The sequence below is a fragment of the Lagenorhynchus albirostris genome, chromosome 1 (assembly GCF_949774975.1).
Source record: "Lagenorhynchus albirostris chromosome 1, mLagAlb1.1, whole genome shotgun sequence".
NCBI classification, from domain to species: domain Eukaryota; kingdom Metazoa; phylum Chordata; class Mammalia; order Artiodactyla; family Delphinidae; genus Lagenorhynchus; species Lagenorhynchus albirostris.
Genome location: NC_083095.1, coordinates 28,961,616 through 28,975,585, shown reverse-complemented (window position 1 = coordinate 28,975,585; position 13,970 = coordinate 28,961,616). Strand labels below are relative to the sequence as shown.

General features: G+C 46.8%; 2 protein-coding genes across 4 annotated transcripts in view; one reads left to right on the top strand and one right to left on the bottom strand.

Annotated features, from left to right (window-relative positions):
* HEATR4 (HEAT repeat containing 4) overlaps positions 1 to 13,970 on the bottom strand; it is a 42,601-nt gene that overhangs the window by 13,864 nt on the left and 14,767 nt on the right. For both annotated transcript variants that reach the window (XM_060139558.1, XM_060139565.1), the window contains exons 10-15: positions 13,163 to 13,343; positions 12,528 to 12,597; positions 11,472 to 11,661; positions 10,712 to 10,790; positions 9,223 to 9,382; positions 7,753 to 7,811 (exon numbers count right to left, since the gene is read on the bottom strand). In XM_060139558.1, coding sequence (XP_059995541.1) covers positions 7,753 to 7,811; positions 9,223 to 9,382; positions 10,712 to 10,790; positions 11,472 to 11,661; positions 12,528 to 12,597; positions 13,163 to 13,343 — 739 coding nt within the window. The remainder of the gene's footprint in view (positions 1 to 7,752; positions 7,812 to 9,222; positions 9,383 to 10,711; positions 10,791 to 11,471; positions 11,662 to 12,527; positions 12,598 to 13,162; positions 13,344 to 13,970) is intronic.
* RIOX1 (ribosomal oxygenase 1) lies at positions 5,570 to 13,946 on the top strand. 2 transcript variants are annotated; one of them, XM_060139576.1, is made up of 3 exons: positions 5,570 to 8,036; positions 8,510 to 8,686; positions 13,184 to 13,946. In XM_060139576.1, the coding sequence occupies exon 1, from the start codon at positions 5,631 to 5,633 to the stop codon at positions 7,632 to 7,634; it is 2,004 nt and encodes a 667-aa protein (XP_059995559.1). In that variant the 5' UTR covers positions 5,570 to 5,630; the 3' UTR covers positions 7,635 to 8,036; positions 8,510 to 8,686; positions 13,184 to 13,946. The 2 variants fall into 2 exon arrangements, with proteins under 2 accessions (XP_059995559.1, XP_059995569.1); XM_060139586.1 differs by lacking the exons at positions 8,510 to 8,686; positions 13,184 to 13,946 and having other exon boundaries at positions 5,570 to 6,077; positions 6,108 to 8,106.

The following is a 13,970-nucleotide window of genomic DNA, read 5'->3' as shown; positions in this document are numbered from 1 at the left end:
GGCCAGCACACACAGCCTGTATGTCAATTAGGAAGAGGGCTCCCCCTCTGCTGGCCCTTCCTCCAGACACTGCAGCCCTAGAGTAGGGCACAGGACTTTCGAGGATAACATCGGTTGGTTTCAGACCCTACTCTGGCCCTTGGCCAGGTAACTTTGTGCAGAGCGATACCTCACACGATGGCCTTGTCTGAAACGGTCCCACTCACCCATTTAAACTTCCACAGGGCACAGGCAAAAATAGTCTTAATCTTCCCATCCCATGCTGTCATCCTGGCCAATTCAAGAACTTCTCTGACTCCCCCACTCCTAGTTTCTCTGAACTAGGCCAGAGGCACAAAAGCCATCATACAGGTCCTTGCTCCATAATAATAAATTATAGCTACAATTTTTTAAGTGTTTAGATCTGTACCAGATCCTGTGCTAAGTGCCTTGCATGCATTATTTTATGCTCACAATAAAACATTATTTTCTCCATACATCTATGAAGAAGTTCAATGACTACTCCTACTTTACAGATGAGATTACCGAGATCTGAGAGAGTAACTTGACTGAGCTAATGCCACAGATAATGAGTAGCAGGGACTCAATTCTGGTTGGTCTGCTTCCCACAAACATTTCCTGTGCATCTTCTCTGTGAAGAGCAGTGTGCTAAAAGCAAGAGAAAGAGGCATAAGGAAGTCCTTTGCTCGAAGGAGTTTACAGTTTAGGAAGTTTAAGAAGGAATCTGATATATAATACACCAATACATGCACAATGTGCTAAAGCAATGTGAAAGGGCCAAAGTTCTCCTGTGACTAGGGAGATGGGAGAGCCTTTGGGGAGGAGATGGAATGTGAAATGGGCTTTAATAAGGGTACTTATTTTTATTTAAGATTTTTTTGATGTGGACCTTTTTTTTTTTTTTTTTCCTCCATACGCGGGCCTCTCACTGTTGTGGCCTCTCCCGTTGCAGAGCACAGGCTCTGGACGCGCAGGCTCAGCGGCCATGGCTCATGGGCCCAGCCGCTCTGCAGCATGTGGGATCTTCCCGGACCGGGGCACGAACCCGTGTCCCCTGCATCGGCAGGCGGACTCTCAAGCACTGCGCCACCAGGGAAGCCCCATTTTTTTTTTTTAATCACAAACATTTATTACTTTCCCCAAAGCAGTTTGAAAAACATTTGGGAGGCAATGTAGAAGGCCCACTAGGTAGAATTAAAAGGCTTCTTTCTTTCCTTTTTTTTTTGAAATATAGTTGATTTAAAAGGTTGTGCTAGTTTCTGGCGTACAGCAAAGTGATTCTGATATATACATATTCTTTTTCAGATTCTTTTCCATTATAGGTTATCACAGGTATTGAATATAATTCCCTGTGCTAAACAGTAGGACTTTGGTGTTTATCTATTTTATATACAGTAATGTGTATATTAATCTTTTTTTTTTTTTTTTTTTTTTTTTTTGCAGTATGCAGGCCTCTCACCGTTGTAGCCTCTCCCGTTGCGGAGCACAGGCTCCAGACTCCCAGGCTCAGCGGCCATGGCTCACGGGCCCAGCCGCTCCACGGCATGTGGGATCCTCCCAGACCGGGGCATGAACCCACGTCCCCCGCACCGGCAGGCAGACCCCCAACCACTACGCCACCAGGGAAGCCCCTGTATATTAATCTTAATCTTAATCTCAAGATCCTAATTTATCCCTCTTCTCCCCTTTCCCCTTTGGTAACCATGTTTGTTTTCTATGTCTGTGAGTCTATTTCTGTTTTGTAAATAAGTTCCTTTGTATCATTTTTTTTAGATTCCACATAAAAGTGATATATGATCTTTGTCTGACTTACTTCACTTAGTATGATAATCTCTAGGTCCATCCATGTTGCTCCAAATGGCATAATTTCATTCTTTTTTATGGTATATATATATATATATATATATATATATATATATATATATATATACACCACATATTCTTTATCCATTCGTTTTTGGACACTTAGGTTGCTTCCATGTCTTGGCTATTGTAAATAGTGCTGCTATGAACATTGGGGTGAATGTGTCTTTTCGAAATAGAGTTTTTGTCTTTTCTGGATATATGCCCAGGAGTGGGATTCCTGGATCATATGGTAGCTCTATTTTTAGTTTTTTAAGGACCCTCCATACTGTTCTCCATAGTGGCTGCACCAACTTATAGTCCCTCCTACAGTGTAGGAGGGTTCCCTTTTCTCCACACCCTCTCCAGCATTTATTATTCGTAGACTTTTTGATGATGGCCATTCTGACTGGTGTGAGGTGATACCTCATTGCAGTTTTGATTTGCATTTCTCTAATAATTAGTGATGTTGAACACCTGTTCATGTGCCTTTTGGCCATCTGTATGTCTTCTTTGGAGAAATATCTATTTAGGTATTCTGCCCATTTTTTTTTAAAGATTTATTTATTTTTATTTATTTATTTTGGCTGCGCTGGGTCTTAGCTGCAGCACACGGGATCTTCGTTGCAGCATGTAGGATCTTTTAGTTGCAGCATGTGGACTTCTTAGTTGTGGCATGCATGTGGGATCTAGTTCCCCGACCAGAGATCGAACCCAGGCCCCCTGCATTGGAGTGCTGAGTCTTACCCACTGGATGACTAAGGAAGTCCCTCTGCCCATTTTTTGATTGGGTTTTTTGTTTTTCTAATATTTAGCTGTATGAGCTGTTTGTATATTTTGGAAATTAAGCCCTTGTTGGTCACATTACAAATATTTTCTCTCATTACGTAGGTTGTCTTTTTGTTTTGTTTATGGTCTCCTTTGCTGTGCAAAAGCTTATACGTTTGATGAGGTCAAAAGGCTTCTTTCTTGAACTGAAGTTTCTCTCCTATTCTTGATCAAGTCTCTTGTTCTGAGTTCCAGAGAATATGGCAGGGGAAACCAGCAACATTGTTTCTCATCAAGGCCCAGTATAAACCCACATGTTGAGCTGCCTGTAGAGTTTGCAATTTCTTTTTTTTTTCTCTTAATCATTATTAGAGTATAGTTGCTTTACAGTGTTGTGTTAGTTTTTACTGCACAGCAAAGTGAATCACCTATATGTATACATATATCCCCTCTTTTTTGGATTTCCTTCCACTTTAGGTCACCACAGAGCATTGAGTAGAGTTCCCTGTGCTATACAGTAGGTTCTCATTAGTTATCTAATTTATACATAGTATCAATAGTGTATATATGTCAATCCCAATCTCCCAGTTCATCCCAACCCCCCCCATTGCCCCCTTGGTATCCATAGGTTTGTTCTCTATGCCTGTGTCTCTATTTCTGCTTTGTAAACAAGATCGTCTATACCAATTTTTTCAGATTCCACATATATGTGTTAATATACGATATTTGAGTGTTCCCTGGGAAGGCAAAATTGCCCCCACTTGAGGACCACTGTAATAGACCATGTGAGAAATTAAAAGTGTAGATGTGACACCTGGGTAGGGGTAAAATCGAAATGCTTTCTCAAGGGTTTGGATAGGAATGTGAGGAAGAAGATTGAGAGATCAAACAGAAACACAGAAAAGGCCCTAGAGGCCATGTAGTCTAACCTGCTCATAATTGCTTGCAAGGTTGTAAACTCTTTGGGAGGAAGTTTGGTAAAACCTATAATAATCACAAAAATTATCTTGCCCTACAATAATCACAAAAATTAAATTGACCCAGCAATTCCATTCCTGGTAATCTATCATAAATGTTTCAAATGAAGACAAGTAATCTTTATGTATAAAGCAACAATAGTTACATGGGGACAGTGACCATGTTCTCAACAATTGCACCCTCATGCCTACCACAGTGCCTGTTAATGAGAGGCCCAGATTTAAGAAGTCGATTTAAGGTCCAGAGGAGGTGAGTTTGAGGATTCTGGAGAGAGAAGTTGTAGCTAATAAAACAAAATCCCAGAGGGGGTGTGAAGGGCAGTTATCAAGAATACAGAATGGCCCCGGGGGCTTACCTGGTGGCGCAGTGGTTGAGAGTCCGCCTGCTGTTGCAGGGGACACGGGTTCGTGCCCCTGTCCAGGAGGATCCCACATGCCGCGGAGTGGCTGGGCCCGTGAGCCATGGCCGCTGAGCCTGCGCGTCCGGAGCCTGTGCTCCGCAACGGAAGGGGCCACAACAGTGAGAGGCCCTCTTACCGCAAAAAAAAAAAAAAAAAAAAAAAAAAAAATGGCCCCGATTCCCCTGAGGAGGCGCAGGTCGGCCCCCTCCCCACCCCTGCCGCCCGAGTGAACTGGATTGACGAGGGACCAAAGTTCCCCTGGACCAAGACGCTGCGCGCAGCTCTTCCTAAACAGCATGGGCAGCTTGGAGAGAACACGTGGGACTCAGAGTTGGTCTCCCGCAGCAGCTCGGGGACACAGGACATTTTTTGGATGGACGCTCAACTGCCACCAAAAACAGTGAGGATATCGCTCACCTCTGCATCTCCGGTGTCTAGAAGAGCGCCTGGCATATGGTCACCTCTCAAGACCTTCTGAAGCAGGATAACACTAGACGTGGACTCTAAAAAGAATCGTAGGCAGCCTGTATATATAGTGACGCTCCTCTGAGTCACTTTGACTGGAGAAACTTGGGTCACTTGGTTAAGCACAAGCCAATCATTGTGGCCAGGCCTTCCACAGTCTGGGAGCATTCACTGTGTTCTGCAGCACTTCTGGAGACCAAGTGGAGTCCCAGCACAGGATGGTTCTTCAAAGGAAATTCAGTGTCTTTCGTCGCGGGGGCGGGGGTGGATGGCCGGGATGGATGCTGGGCAGGTAGAGTCAGCATATGTTCACTGAATATGGAATTATTAAGTCAGAAAATATTCCTTTCCAGTTTAATTAAGAAGTAGCCTTGGAGATGAACTTCAAGTTTGAGCTGGATTAAACTAGCAAAGATGAAGGGAAGAAAAAGGAAAGTGTGCATTTCCTTGCAGGTTGATCGTGTCCTCTGAAACGTGTCCCATGAAGGCAGGTGATAGTCTGTTTCGTTGTCTTGTCTATGATTGTTACTCCGATGCCATCGCAATGTCTGTCACTAGTCAGTAAACATTTGTTAAATTAAAAAAATAAAATAAAAAAAGAATAAAAGTAGAAAAGTCTGTAGCTTCATTTTCAGAGAGAGAGCAATGACTGAAAATTTGTAATGGAGAGGGGAGGAAGGGAAGTTAGGCGGAGGAATTTAGGGCTTCAATCAGTCTGTAAAGAGACCCAGGTGGATCGAAATTTGAACCTAGAACTTTGCCTGAGGGCATTCCTTGAAACCAAGAATTGTGCGCTTTCTCATGCAAAGCTGCTGGGGAACGTGTTTTTCAGAAACGGGGACCTCCCGAGGAACACTGCAATTTGCAGGCACTAGAAGGAAAAAGTTCAGTAGCTAACTTTCTTTCTCCTGGAGTCCCTGGCAACTTGATTTGTAAACTGCCCCCTAAATATGGAATTCGTGTTAATTTGGCAGGGACTCCGCCGCTCTAGCGGGAAGCCATGCATTGAATTAACATTTTCTAAAGGGGCCAGCCGGAGGCGCCGGCGGAAGAATGGTGGGCGGGGACAACCCAGAGGCGGCTGGAGGCCCACCCCTTTCCCAGAGTACACTGCGGAAGCCGACTGCCTGAGCCGGTTTCTCGCCACCTCCCGCTGGGCTCGGGAGAGGGTAGGACTATGGACGGGCTCCGGGCTAGCGCTGGGCTGCCGAGGCGCGGGCGGTTGAGGCGCCGGCGCCAGCCACAGCCACATAGCGGGTCGGTCCTGGCCCTGCCCCTGAGGCCCAGGAAGATCCGAAGGCAGCTGAGGAGAAGTGTCGCGTCCCGGATGGCCGCGCTGAGGGCCCAGGCGCTGCCGAGCGAGGACTCGGAGGACTCGAGGGTGGAGTCGATGGTCGACGATCGCAGGGACCCGCTGGCTGGAGGGGCGGCGGCCCTCTCGGATGTGACCCGGCGGGAGCCGTACGGCCACCTCGGGCCCGCGGAGCTGTTAGAGGCCTCGCCCGCGTCCCGATCCCTGCAGACTCCCCGCGCCCTGGTGGAGGCGCAGACCCCATCGGCGCGCTTGGTGGAGGCGCAGACCCCGCCGGCGCGCCTGGTGGAGGCATCCGCCCTGCCGGCACGCCTGGTGGAGGCATCCGCCCTGCCGGCACGCCTGGTGCAGGCCTCGGGCCCCCCGCCGCGCTTGGTGGAGACCTCGGCCGTGCTGTGCTCTGCCCAGCACTTGGCGGCCGCCCCGCCGTCCGTGGCTCCAGCGACGCTGTCGGGGCCGCAGGGGGAAAGCGCGGGTGGGGAGCTGCCCTGGGACTCCCCGCTGCAGCGCGTCTTGGCTGAGCTGAACCGCATCCCCAGCAGCCGGCGGCGGGCGGCGCGCCTCTTCGAGTGGCTCATCGCGCCCATGCCGCCCGACCATTTCTACCGGCGCCTATGGGAGCGCGAGGCTGTGCTGGTGCGGCGGCAGGACCACACCTACTACCAGGGTCTTTTCTCTACCGCCGATCTGGACTCAATGCTGCGCGACGAGGAGGTGCAGTTTGGGCAGCACCTGGACGCCGCGCGCTACATCAGTGGGCGGCGCGAGACCCTGAACCCACCCGGCCGCGCCCTGCCCGCCGCCGCGTGGTCCCTGTACAGGGCCGGCTGCTCCCTGCGCCTCCTCTGTCCGCAGGCTTTCTCCACCACCGTGTGGCAGTTTTTGGCTGTGCTCCAGGAGCAGTTTGGAAGCATGGCAGGCTCCAACGTTTACCTCACGCCCCCCAACTCGCAGGGCTTTGCCCCCCACTACGACGATATCGAGGCTTTTGTGCTGCAGCTGGAAGGTAGGAAACTCTGGCGGGTCTACCGACCGCGGGTTCCGACCGAGGAACTAGCCCTGACATCCAGCCCCAACTTCAGTCAGGACGACCTAGGAGAGCCGGTGCTGCAGACGGTGCTGGAACCTGGAGATTTGCTCTATTTTCCCAGAGGCTTCATTCACCAAGCCGAATGCCAGGATGGAGTGCACTCTCTGCACCTGACCTTGTCCACCTACCAGCGCAATACCTGGGGCGACTTCCTGGAGGCCGTACTGCCTCTGGCAGTGCAGGCTGCAATGGAGGAAAATGTGGAGTTTCGTAGGGGACTGCCCCGAGACTTTATGGATTACATGGGGGCCCAGCATTCGGAGTCTAAGGATCCGCGAAGAACTGCTTTCATGGAGAAAGTGCGGGTCCTGGTTGCCCGCTTGGGACACTTTGCCCCTGTCGATGCTGTGGCTGACCAGAGAGCCAAAGACTTCATCCACGATTCTCTGCCCCCAGTGTTGACTGAGAGGGAGAGGGCACTAAGCGTTTATGGGCTCCCAATTCGGTGGGAGGCTGGGGAACCCGTAAACGTGGGGGCCCAATTGACAACAGAAACAGAAGTGCACATGCTTCAGGATGGTATAGCTCGGCTGGTGGGTGAGGGAGGCCATTTGTTTCTCTATTATACAGTGGAAAACTCCCGAGTTTATCATCTGGAAGAGCCCAAGTGCTTGGAGATATACCCCCAGCAAGCTGATGCCATGGAACTCCTGCTCCGCTCCTACCCAGAGTTTGTGAGGGTAGCGGACTTGCCGTGCGACAGTGTGGAGGACCAGCTTTCCCTGGCGACCATGTTATATGACAAGGGGCTGCTGCTCACCAAGATGCCTCTAACCTGAACTAGTTACTCCTTGATTGCCAGAAACAAGACAGTAGTGATTCTCTCCTACCACCACCACTTTTTTTGGGGGGAAAATTCGTTCTTACCTTAATAACCATGACTGTGCTTACATTTACCTTTATGACTGCTTCAATGTCACACAACTCAGACGGTCTTCTAGGAAACACCACCTCATCTAGGCACAAAAGTAAAAGCAGAAGTTGGAGGTGGAAGAAGGAGCTTGTTCTGAAGTAACCCTGATTCCTGATCGTTTGAGAGTACCAACTTCATCATCACCCTCAGGCTTCCGTGTACTGTGTGGCATTTGCTGTGTTACTCTGCTTGAGACATTAGAAGTTTTTATTTGGAATTTGCATCCTTCGTTTGAGTTCTCTTTCATCAGTTTGGGGGGAGGGTTGGGGTCAGTATCCTGTTTGTTACTGTGAGTCTGTGTGAAAGTTAGAAAAGTTATTAAAATGCCAGAGAATGTTTTCCTTTTTCTAGGGCTAGATTCTTATGTGGCATGGTCTGAAGAAACGTGGGAGGAGGGAGGTCGATAGGGAAAATCAACAGCTGAGGTGAAAGGTAACTTGGGACGGTTGTAGGATTGGGGCCAATTCTGCAACTTTGGGGGTAATTGATTTATTTTAATCATGTTACTCGAACCCCAAACAGCACAATCCTATTAGAAAAGTTTTGAGTATATTATGTTTTTAAAAGTGTATTAGGGTTTTGCTCAGTGCTTGCTTGCATCAGTGGCTGGCACTGCTCCCAAAGAGACAGAATGTCACCTAGTTGTGCTGTCATAGGCCTCAGTCAGCCAACTTGTAGCAAGCTGGCCATGAGGGAAGGCTGGTGTTCAAGTTACTTTCCACTCTCATTTTTTTCTGGCAGTTGGAAGAAACTTCCCCAAATCTGGCAAGTGAATATTCTCATGGTTGGTGGAAAAGAGCCTGGTGTACCAGAGAGAGCACTGGACTTGGAAGCAGAAGACCTGGGTTTGGGGTGGTGGCTGGTGGGCAGCTGGCTGAATGACCTGAGGCTGCTGCTGCGCCTGGGCACACTGATTTTGTAAGTATGTTTTGGTACAGCTTGATGTCTACACCTCATCATTTAGGTTGTATCTGGAACTTTTAAGATCCTTTCACCGTAACTGATAGGTTGAGTTATGTAAAGTTGAGAACTTTATGAAATCGTTTTTTTTTTAAAGTTGCAAAAGCGTAGATGTACGTATAATCTCACTTTCCAGAGGTAATATTACTATTCAAGGTTAAGCTTCAAGGATTTTTCTGAGTGCTTAACCAGACGTACACACGGCAGTTTTTTGTTTTGTTTTTCTAAGGCGTCCGTTTTTTGACCTAACTTTCAAATTGGTTCATAGAATTACATCATTCTTTTTTTAAGGGGCAGATAGCAAATCAGAGCCTGGGGGAGGGGGACAAGGAAACGATAACAGAAGGACTGAGAGGATGGTGGCCAAGAAGAAAAGAAAGTGTCCTTTCCTGGCTCTCATCCTACAGGGCTCACAACTAAGTCCCCAAACATCCAGTCATGAAAAAGCCTTGTTAAAGGAGTCAAGGCATAGGACTCACCCCTAGAAAACTTACCCTGAAAAGTTTCTTGGAGAAAAGTATGGAATTTCAGTGGTTTTTGCCCTTGTTTGGGTTGCATGTAAACACGTTTTGCTTCCTCCTTCACTTTTCCTATGACTGTCTCGATCTTGAATATTTTCTGTATCAACAGTTCCTTTTGGCTTAGTGTTTGAATCTGAATCAGAACAAATGTTGAAAAAAAAAACTATACTAGGCTGTAAATCATCAAAAAGCGTTAATAAAGTAGCATTGCATCATGCTTATTAGTATTAGGTGGTATGTAAATGCCTGAGAACATTGTTCTCTGGTGATATTGGTTGGACATTTTTCACATCTGTTACTGAAAAATTTACTTTAGCTTTTTGGACATGATGAAAGGAATCTGCTAAGAAATGCTTGCTTGATGTGAAATTGGTTTTGTGAATCATATGAAGAATCTTTTGCCTTTTTTTTTTTTTTTTTTTTGCGGTACGCGGGCCTCTCACCACCGGGGCCCCTCCCGCTGCAGAGCAACAGGCTCCGGACGTGCAGGCTCAGCGGCCATGGCTCACGGGCGCAGCCGCTCCGCGGCATGTGGGACCCCCCCAGACCGGGGCACGAACCCGTGTCCCCTGCATCGGCAGGCGGACCCCCAACTACTGCGCCACCAGGGAAGCCCTCTTTTGCCTTTTTAAAGTCCTTTTCCCTCGATTTTTCATCTCCTCTAACAGCTTTGAAAAATTAGAACCACCTGTTCAGCTAGAGTTCCTTTGGTGAAAGAGCCCAGATTAGGAATTAAGGAAAGTTTAGAAGGAAAAAGAAAATCTAGGGACCTCCCTGGTGGTGCAGTGGTTAAGAATCCACCTGCCAATGCAGGGGACATGGGTTTGAGACCTGGTCCGGGAAGATCCCACATGCCACAGAGCAACTAAGCCCGTGCGCCACAACTACTGAGCCTGTGCTCTAGAGCCGGCGAGCCACAACTACAGAAGCCCGTGTGCCTAGAGCCCATGCTCCTCAACAAGAGAAGCCACCGCAGTGAGAAGCCCGTGCGCCGCAACGAAGAGTAGCCCCCACTTGCAGCAACTAGAGAAAGCCTTGCGCAGCAACGAAGAACTAACACAGCCCAAAAAAATTAATTAAAAAAAAAAATCTAGGGGGCCTATTCCAGTCCCTCATTCCTTCTTTATGCCTATCTGCAAAAAAGAAAGAACTTGAGTTTAGAGGATGGTGGGGGAAAAAAGGGAAGGAAAGGAAACAATATTTCAGAAACAGCTGATTTTGAGGGCTGCTTGACAGGCCTAAGGGGATTTTTGCTTTGTTTTACTTTTTACTAGTAGGATTTTATAATCCTATCTTGCACAGATGTATTTTGTATCTTCAAGTGAGATATTGTATCTGGGGCTGTAGAAAGTATTTCTGTGTTGGGGAAGAGGGTACGTACATGCTTAGGGGGAAAAAGGGGTCTGAGGAACCCTTGAGAGCCCTGAATTTTTTCTTGAAAACATAGCTTGTACTTATCTACCCTGTTCTTGATCTTCTGAAGCATTTCTTGGTTTCCTTCATTTTCTAAGTTGAGTATCTTCATTGCATGGTGAATTTCTCTGAAAGGTAAGAAGGACTTCTTAGGCTGTTCTTCCTATCCTTAAAGCATGGAGGTGGAAAATACAGGACTTGGAATCAGACAAGAATCCTAAGTTCCAATCCTAACTGCAGTTTTGCTGAGCTTTATTTGCAAAAATTGTATGATGCTTAGCTTGTAGGGGTGTTCTGTAGTTTTTGAGATGATATACTTGAAGGTACTAGTAGATATTATTTATTGAACACCTTTATGACAGGTACTAACATGTTATCTCATTACTCATCACCACAGACCCATAAGGCAGAGTGCCGTCTGCGTTTGATACATGAAAAAATGGGCTCAGAGAATTTAAGTAACTTACCCAGACTCACAGAGCTAGCACATGTCTGAGCTGGGGTTCAAATCCTGGTCTTTTTGACGCTAAAGCCTATCGTCACTAAGTAGGCACTTGATAAATGTTAGTTGAATAAAAAAACCCACCTGGGATGATGAACAAGTACGTAAACTACATGAGCTTGACTTTTAATCTAATTCAGGCCAGTTTTTCTGTTACCCACTTGCTCAGTAGATGAATGGCCCAGGTGAGCCTGTGCTTTTTACAGCCATTAAGCAGCCTGGAAAGGCAGGCACATACTCTGTTAACAAGGTTGGGAGAGTTGGCAGTAAAAGAGGTCACGGCAGGAACCAGAGGGTTAGTGCTTACTTTAGAACAGCATCATGGTTCTCTAGGAGCAGCATGTCTAGGAAGGTGTCCCTGACTCGGTCTCCTTGAAGTTTGAGGGCTAGGATGCTACGGCAAGCCTCTAGTCGTACACCTGGTGATTCTTCATAGTGTATAGCCCAGAGCAGGGAGTCTATCAGTTGGGGATTCACGTGGCCAATTTGTCCCAAAGCTGCAGAGATTAGAGGGCAGCGTGTTCCACTGTCACTTAAGATTGAGCTTGCTATATCCTAGCATCCAGAAATGGCCTTATTAATAAATAATAATAATAAGGTATAGGCAACCACTTGCAATTATTTAATTTGCAATTAAATATTGCAAATACTAAACTAAGTATTTTGTCTTTACCTTCCCTTTTAGATGACAATTACCATTAGAATTTTAGGAATGGGTTAGAATAGGACATTATCCCCAGAGAATTCCCAGAAAGGGGGGGGGGTATTCCACGCCATCCTTGTCCATTAGGATGTGAGAATATACTAATTTACCTATTTATCTAGGAATGAGATATGGGATAGATAACTCAGAAGACCAACCTAGTCAAGGCAGGGTAATGGGGAAAGAAGGCACAATTACTTCACAGCTTAACCCAGGGCAGATTCTTAAAGGGACCTGCCAGACTGTCAGAGAGAAACAATGCCAAAAATCCCTAAAAAGAAACTCTAGGAAATTTGAGGGCAGGATTTTAGGTTTGTAGCAGTCTTGAATCTGGTCTGACTTTTACAGAGTCCTATGGTTGAAACCTCCAGAGAAAGCAAGTATATCCAACAGTGGATACCTACTTGGAACTCATACCTAACTCTGTTGGCAGGGATTGTCCTTTCAGCCCTTTGCCTTAAAGCGTTTGACATAGACCTAGACGCCTTAACTAAAAATTAAAAAGCACAAGAAAATAATCTTTAATTTCTCAGGCAAGGGACTTCTGAGAAGCTGTGATTATCCCCTCACTTACGCTCTACTCTCTTCCTAAAGAGGTTCTGGGGATCATCTATACTAAAGTACGGGAAGGTTGAGGAGCTGGGGCCACTCCTGTAATACCTCGAATGGCAAAGGCCTTGATTTTCCAGCAGGGATCTCTCTGTGTGAGATTCAGAAGGCATTCAAGGACCTGGGATGGATAAAAGGCAGTGCTGAGTGGAGAGAATCAGAGCAAGAATGAACCAGAGACAGGGACCCCTCTTGTCTAAATGTGCTTTAACTGGAAAAGTGGCCCTCTATCAAATCTAGTGAAAAAATGAGCTGGAGCCAGAAGTACTGGCTTAGGCGCAGAGTGCTCTTATCTCCTGTCTGTAGATTGATTTTCCCAGCTCACAGATCTATGGCCATATAGGCTTCTTTTGAATATCTCCATCGGGTTTTCCACTCATAACTAGGGATTATAACTCGATTCACTGGAGTCGATCCCTAAGCCTATCAGCACCCATGTAATGAGAAGCTAGGTAACTGAGGTGAGAACAGGATTCAGGGGTGTGCTCTAAAGTGAAGTCTAGGCTGGCTTGGAGCTAAGTGTGGTCCAAACTGTTGGTGTGGCCTATATATCTCCTCACCTTCCTGGTTCTGATCTCTCATTCTGTGTCCCCACAGAATGGTGAGTATGCTATGTACGAATGAAGCACAGGGTAATGCCCTCTTGGGTTGATCAGGTAAGATGGGTACATGTCTCCTTGACTCACCATATTATCGTGGATCTGCAGGGCACCAGCAGCCAAACAAGCTGCCTGCCGAACTGCCGTGAAGTCATCAGAGAAGCAGTTCAGAAAGCTTGGGAGAAGCTTGGCCGTCATGAGCTTGAGCCCACGAATCAGGGAGAGGGCTTCCACACGCTCCTGGGAGTTTCCTTGGCCCAGCTTGACTCTGTAAGGCACAGGTGCTTTTATTTTCCCTCCTTAAACTTTTGGTCCCTTTCCCTACGCCCACCCCCAGTGCCCTCAGGATAAAATCCAACTTCTGTAGGCTCTCCATTATCCATTCCCACCCTTTCCTACTTAGCCTTATGCACATTAATTTAAGTTTCACCAGGTAGAGAGACCTCAACTGTTTTATTTACTTGAATCCCTATTACCTAGAGTATGCTAGGCGCTAAACTCTGTTGAATGACTGAATAAAGGAAACTTTAAACATGGATCTCTTGCTACAGTCAAGTTCTCTTCCCCACTGCCCTCACATGTGCCATGTTCATTTCTGTATTTGGCTCCCAGTGTGGAAGGTCTTACCTTCTCTCTGCCTACGTAGTCTTACCCATCCTTCATGAAACTTGACTTTGCTAGGCATTTGTGTATCTTGCCTGTATAATCAGAATCATGGCATACATTTGAACTCTCAAACATCTAAAACAGTGCCAAACACCTAGCGGGCATTCAATTAATGACTCTTCCCTTAGCTACATTGTTAGTGTCTGTAGGGGCTGTTAATGTTTTATTTTATTAAAAACAAAAAAAATCTGCAATGGGATCTATACAATGCTGAGCAGACAGAGCAGCT

Coding starts and splice junctions, on each gene's coding strand:
- RIOX1 (XM_060139576.1), top strand. CDS start 5,631: ATGGACGGGCTCCGGGCTAGCGCTGGGCTGCCGAGGCGCGGGCGGTTG.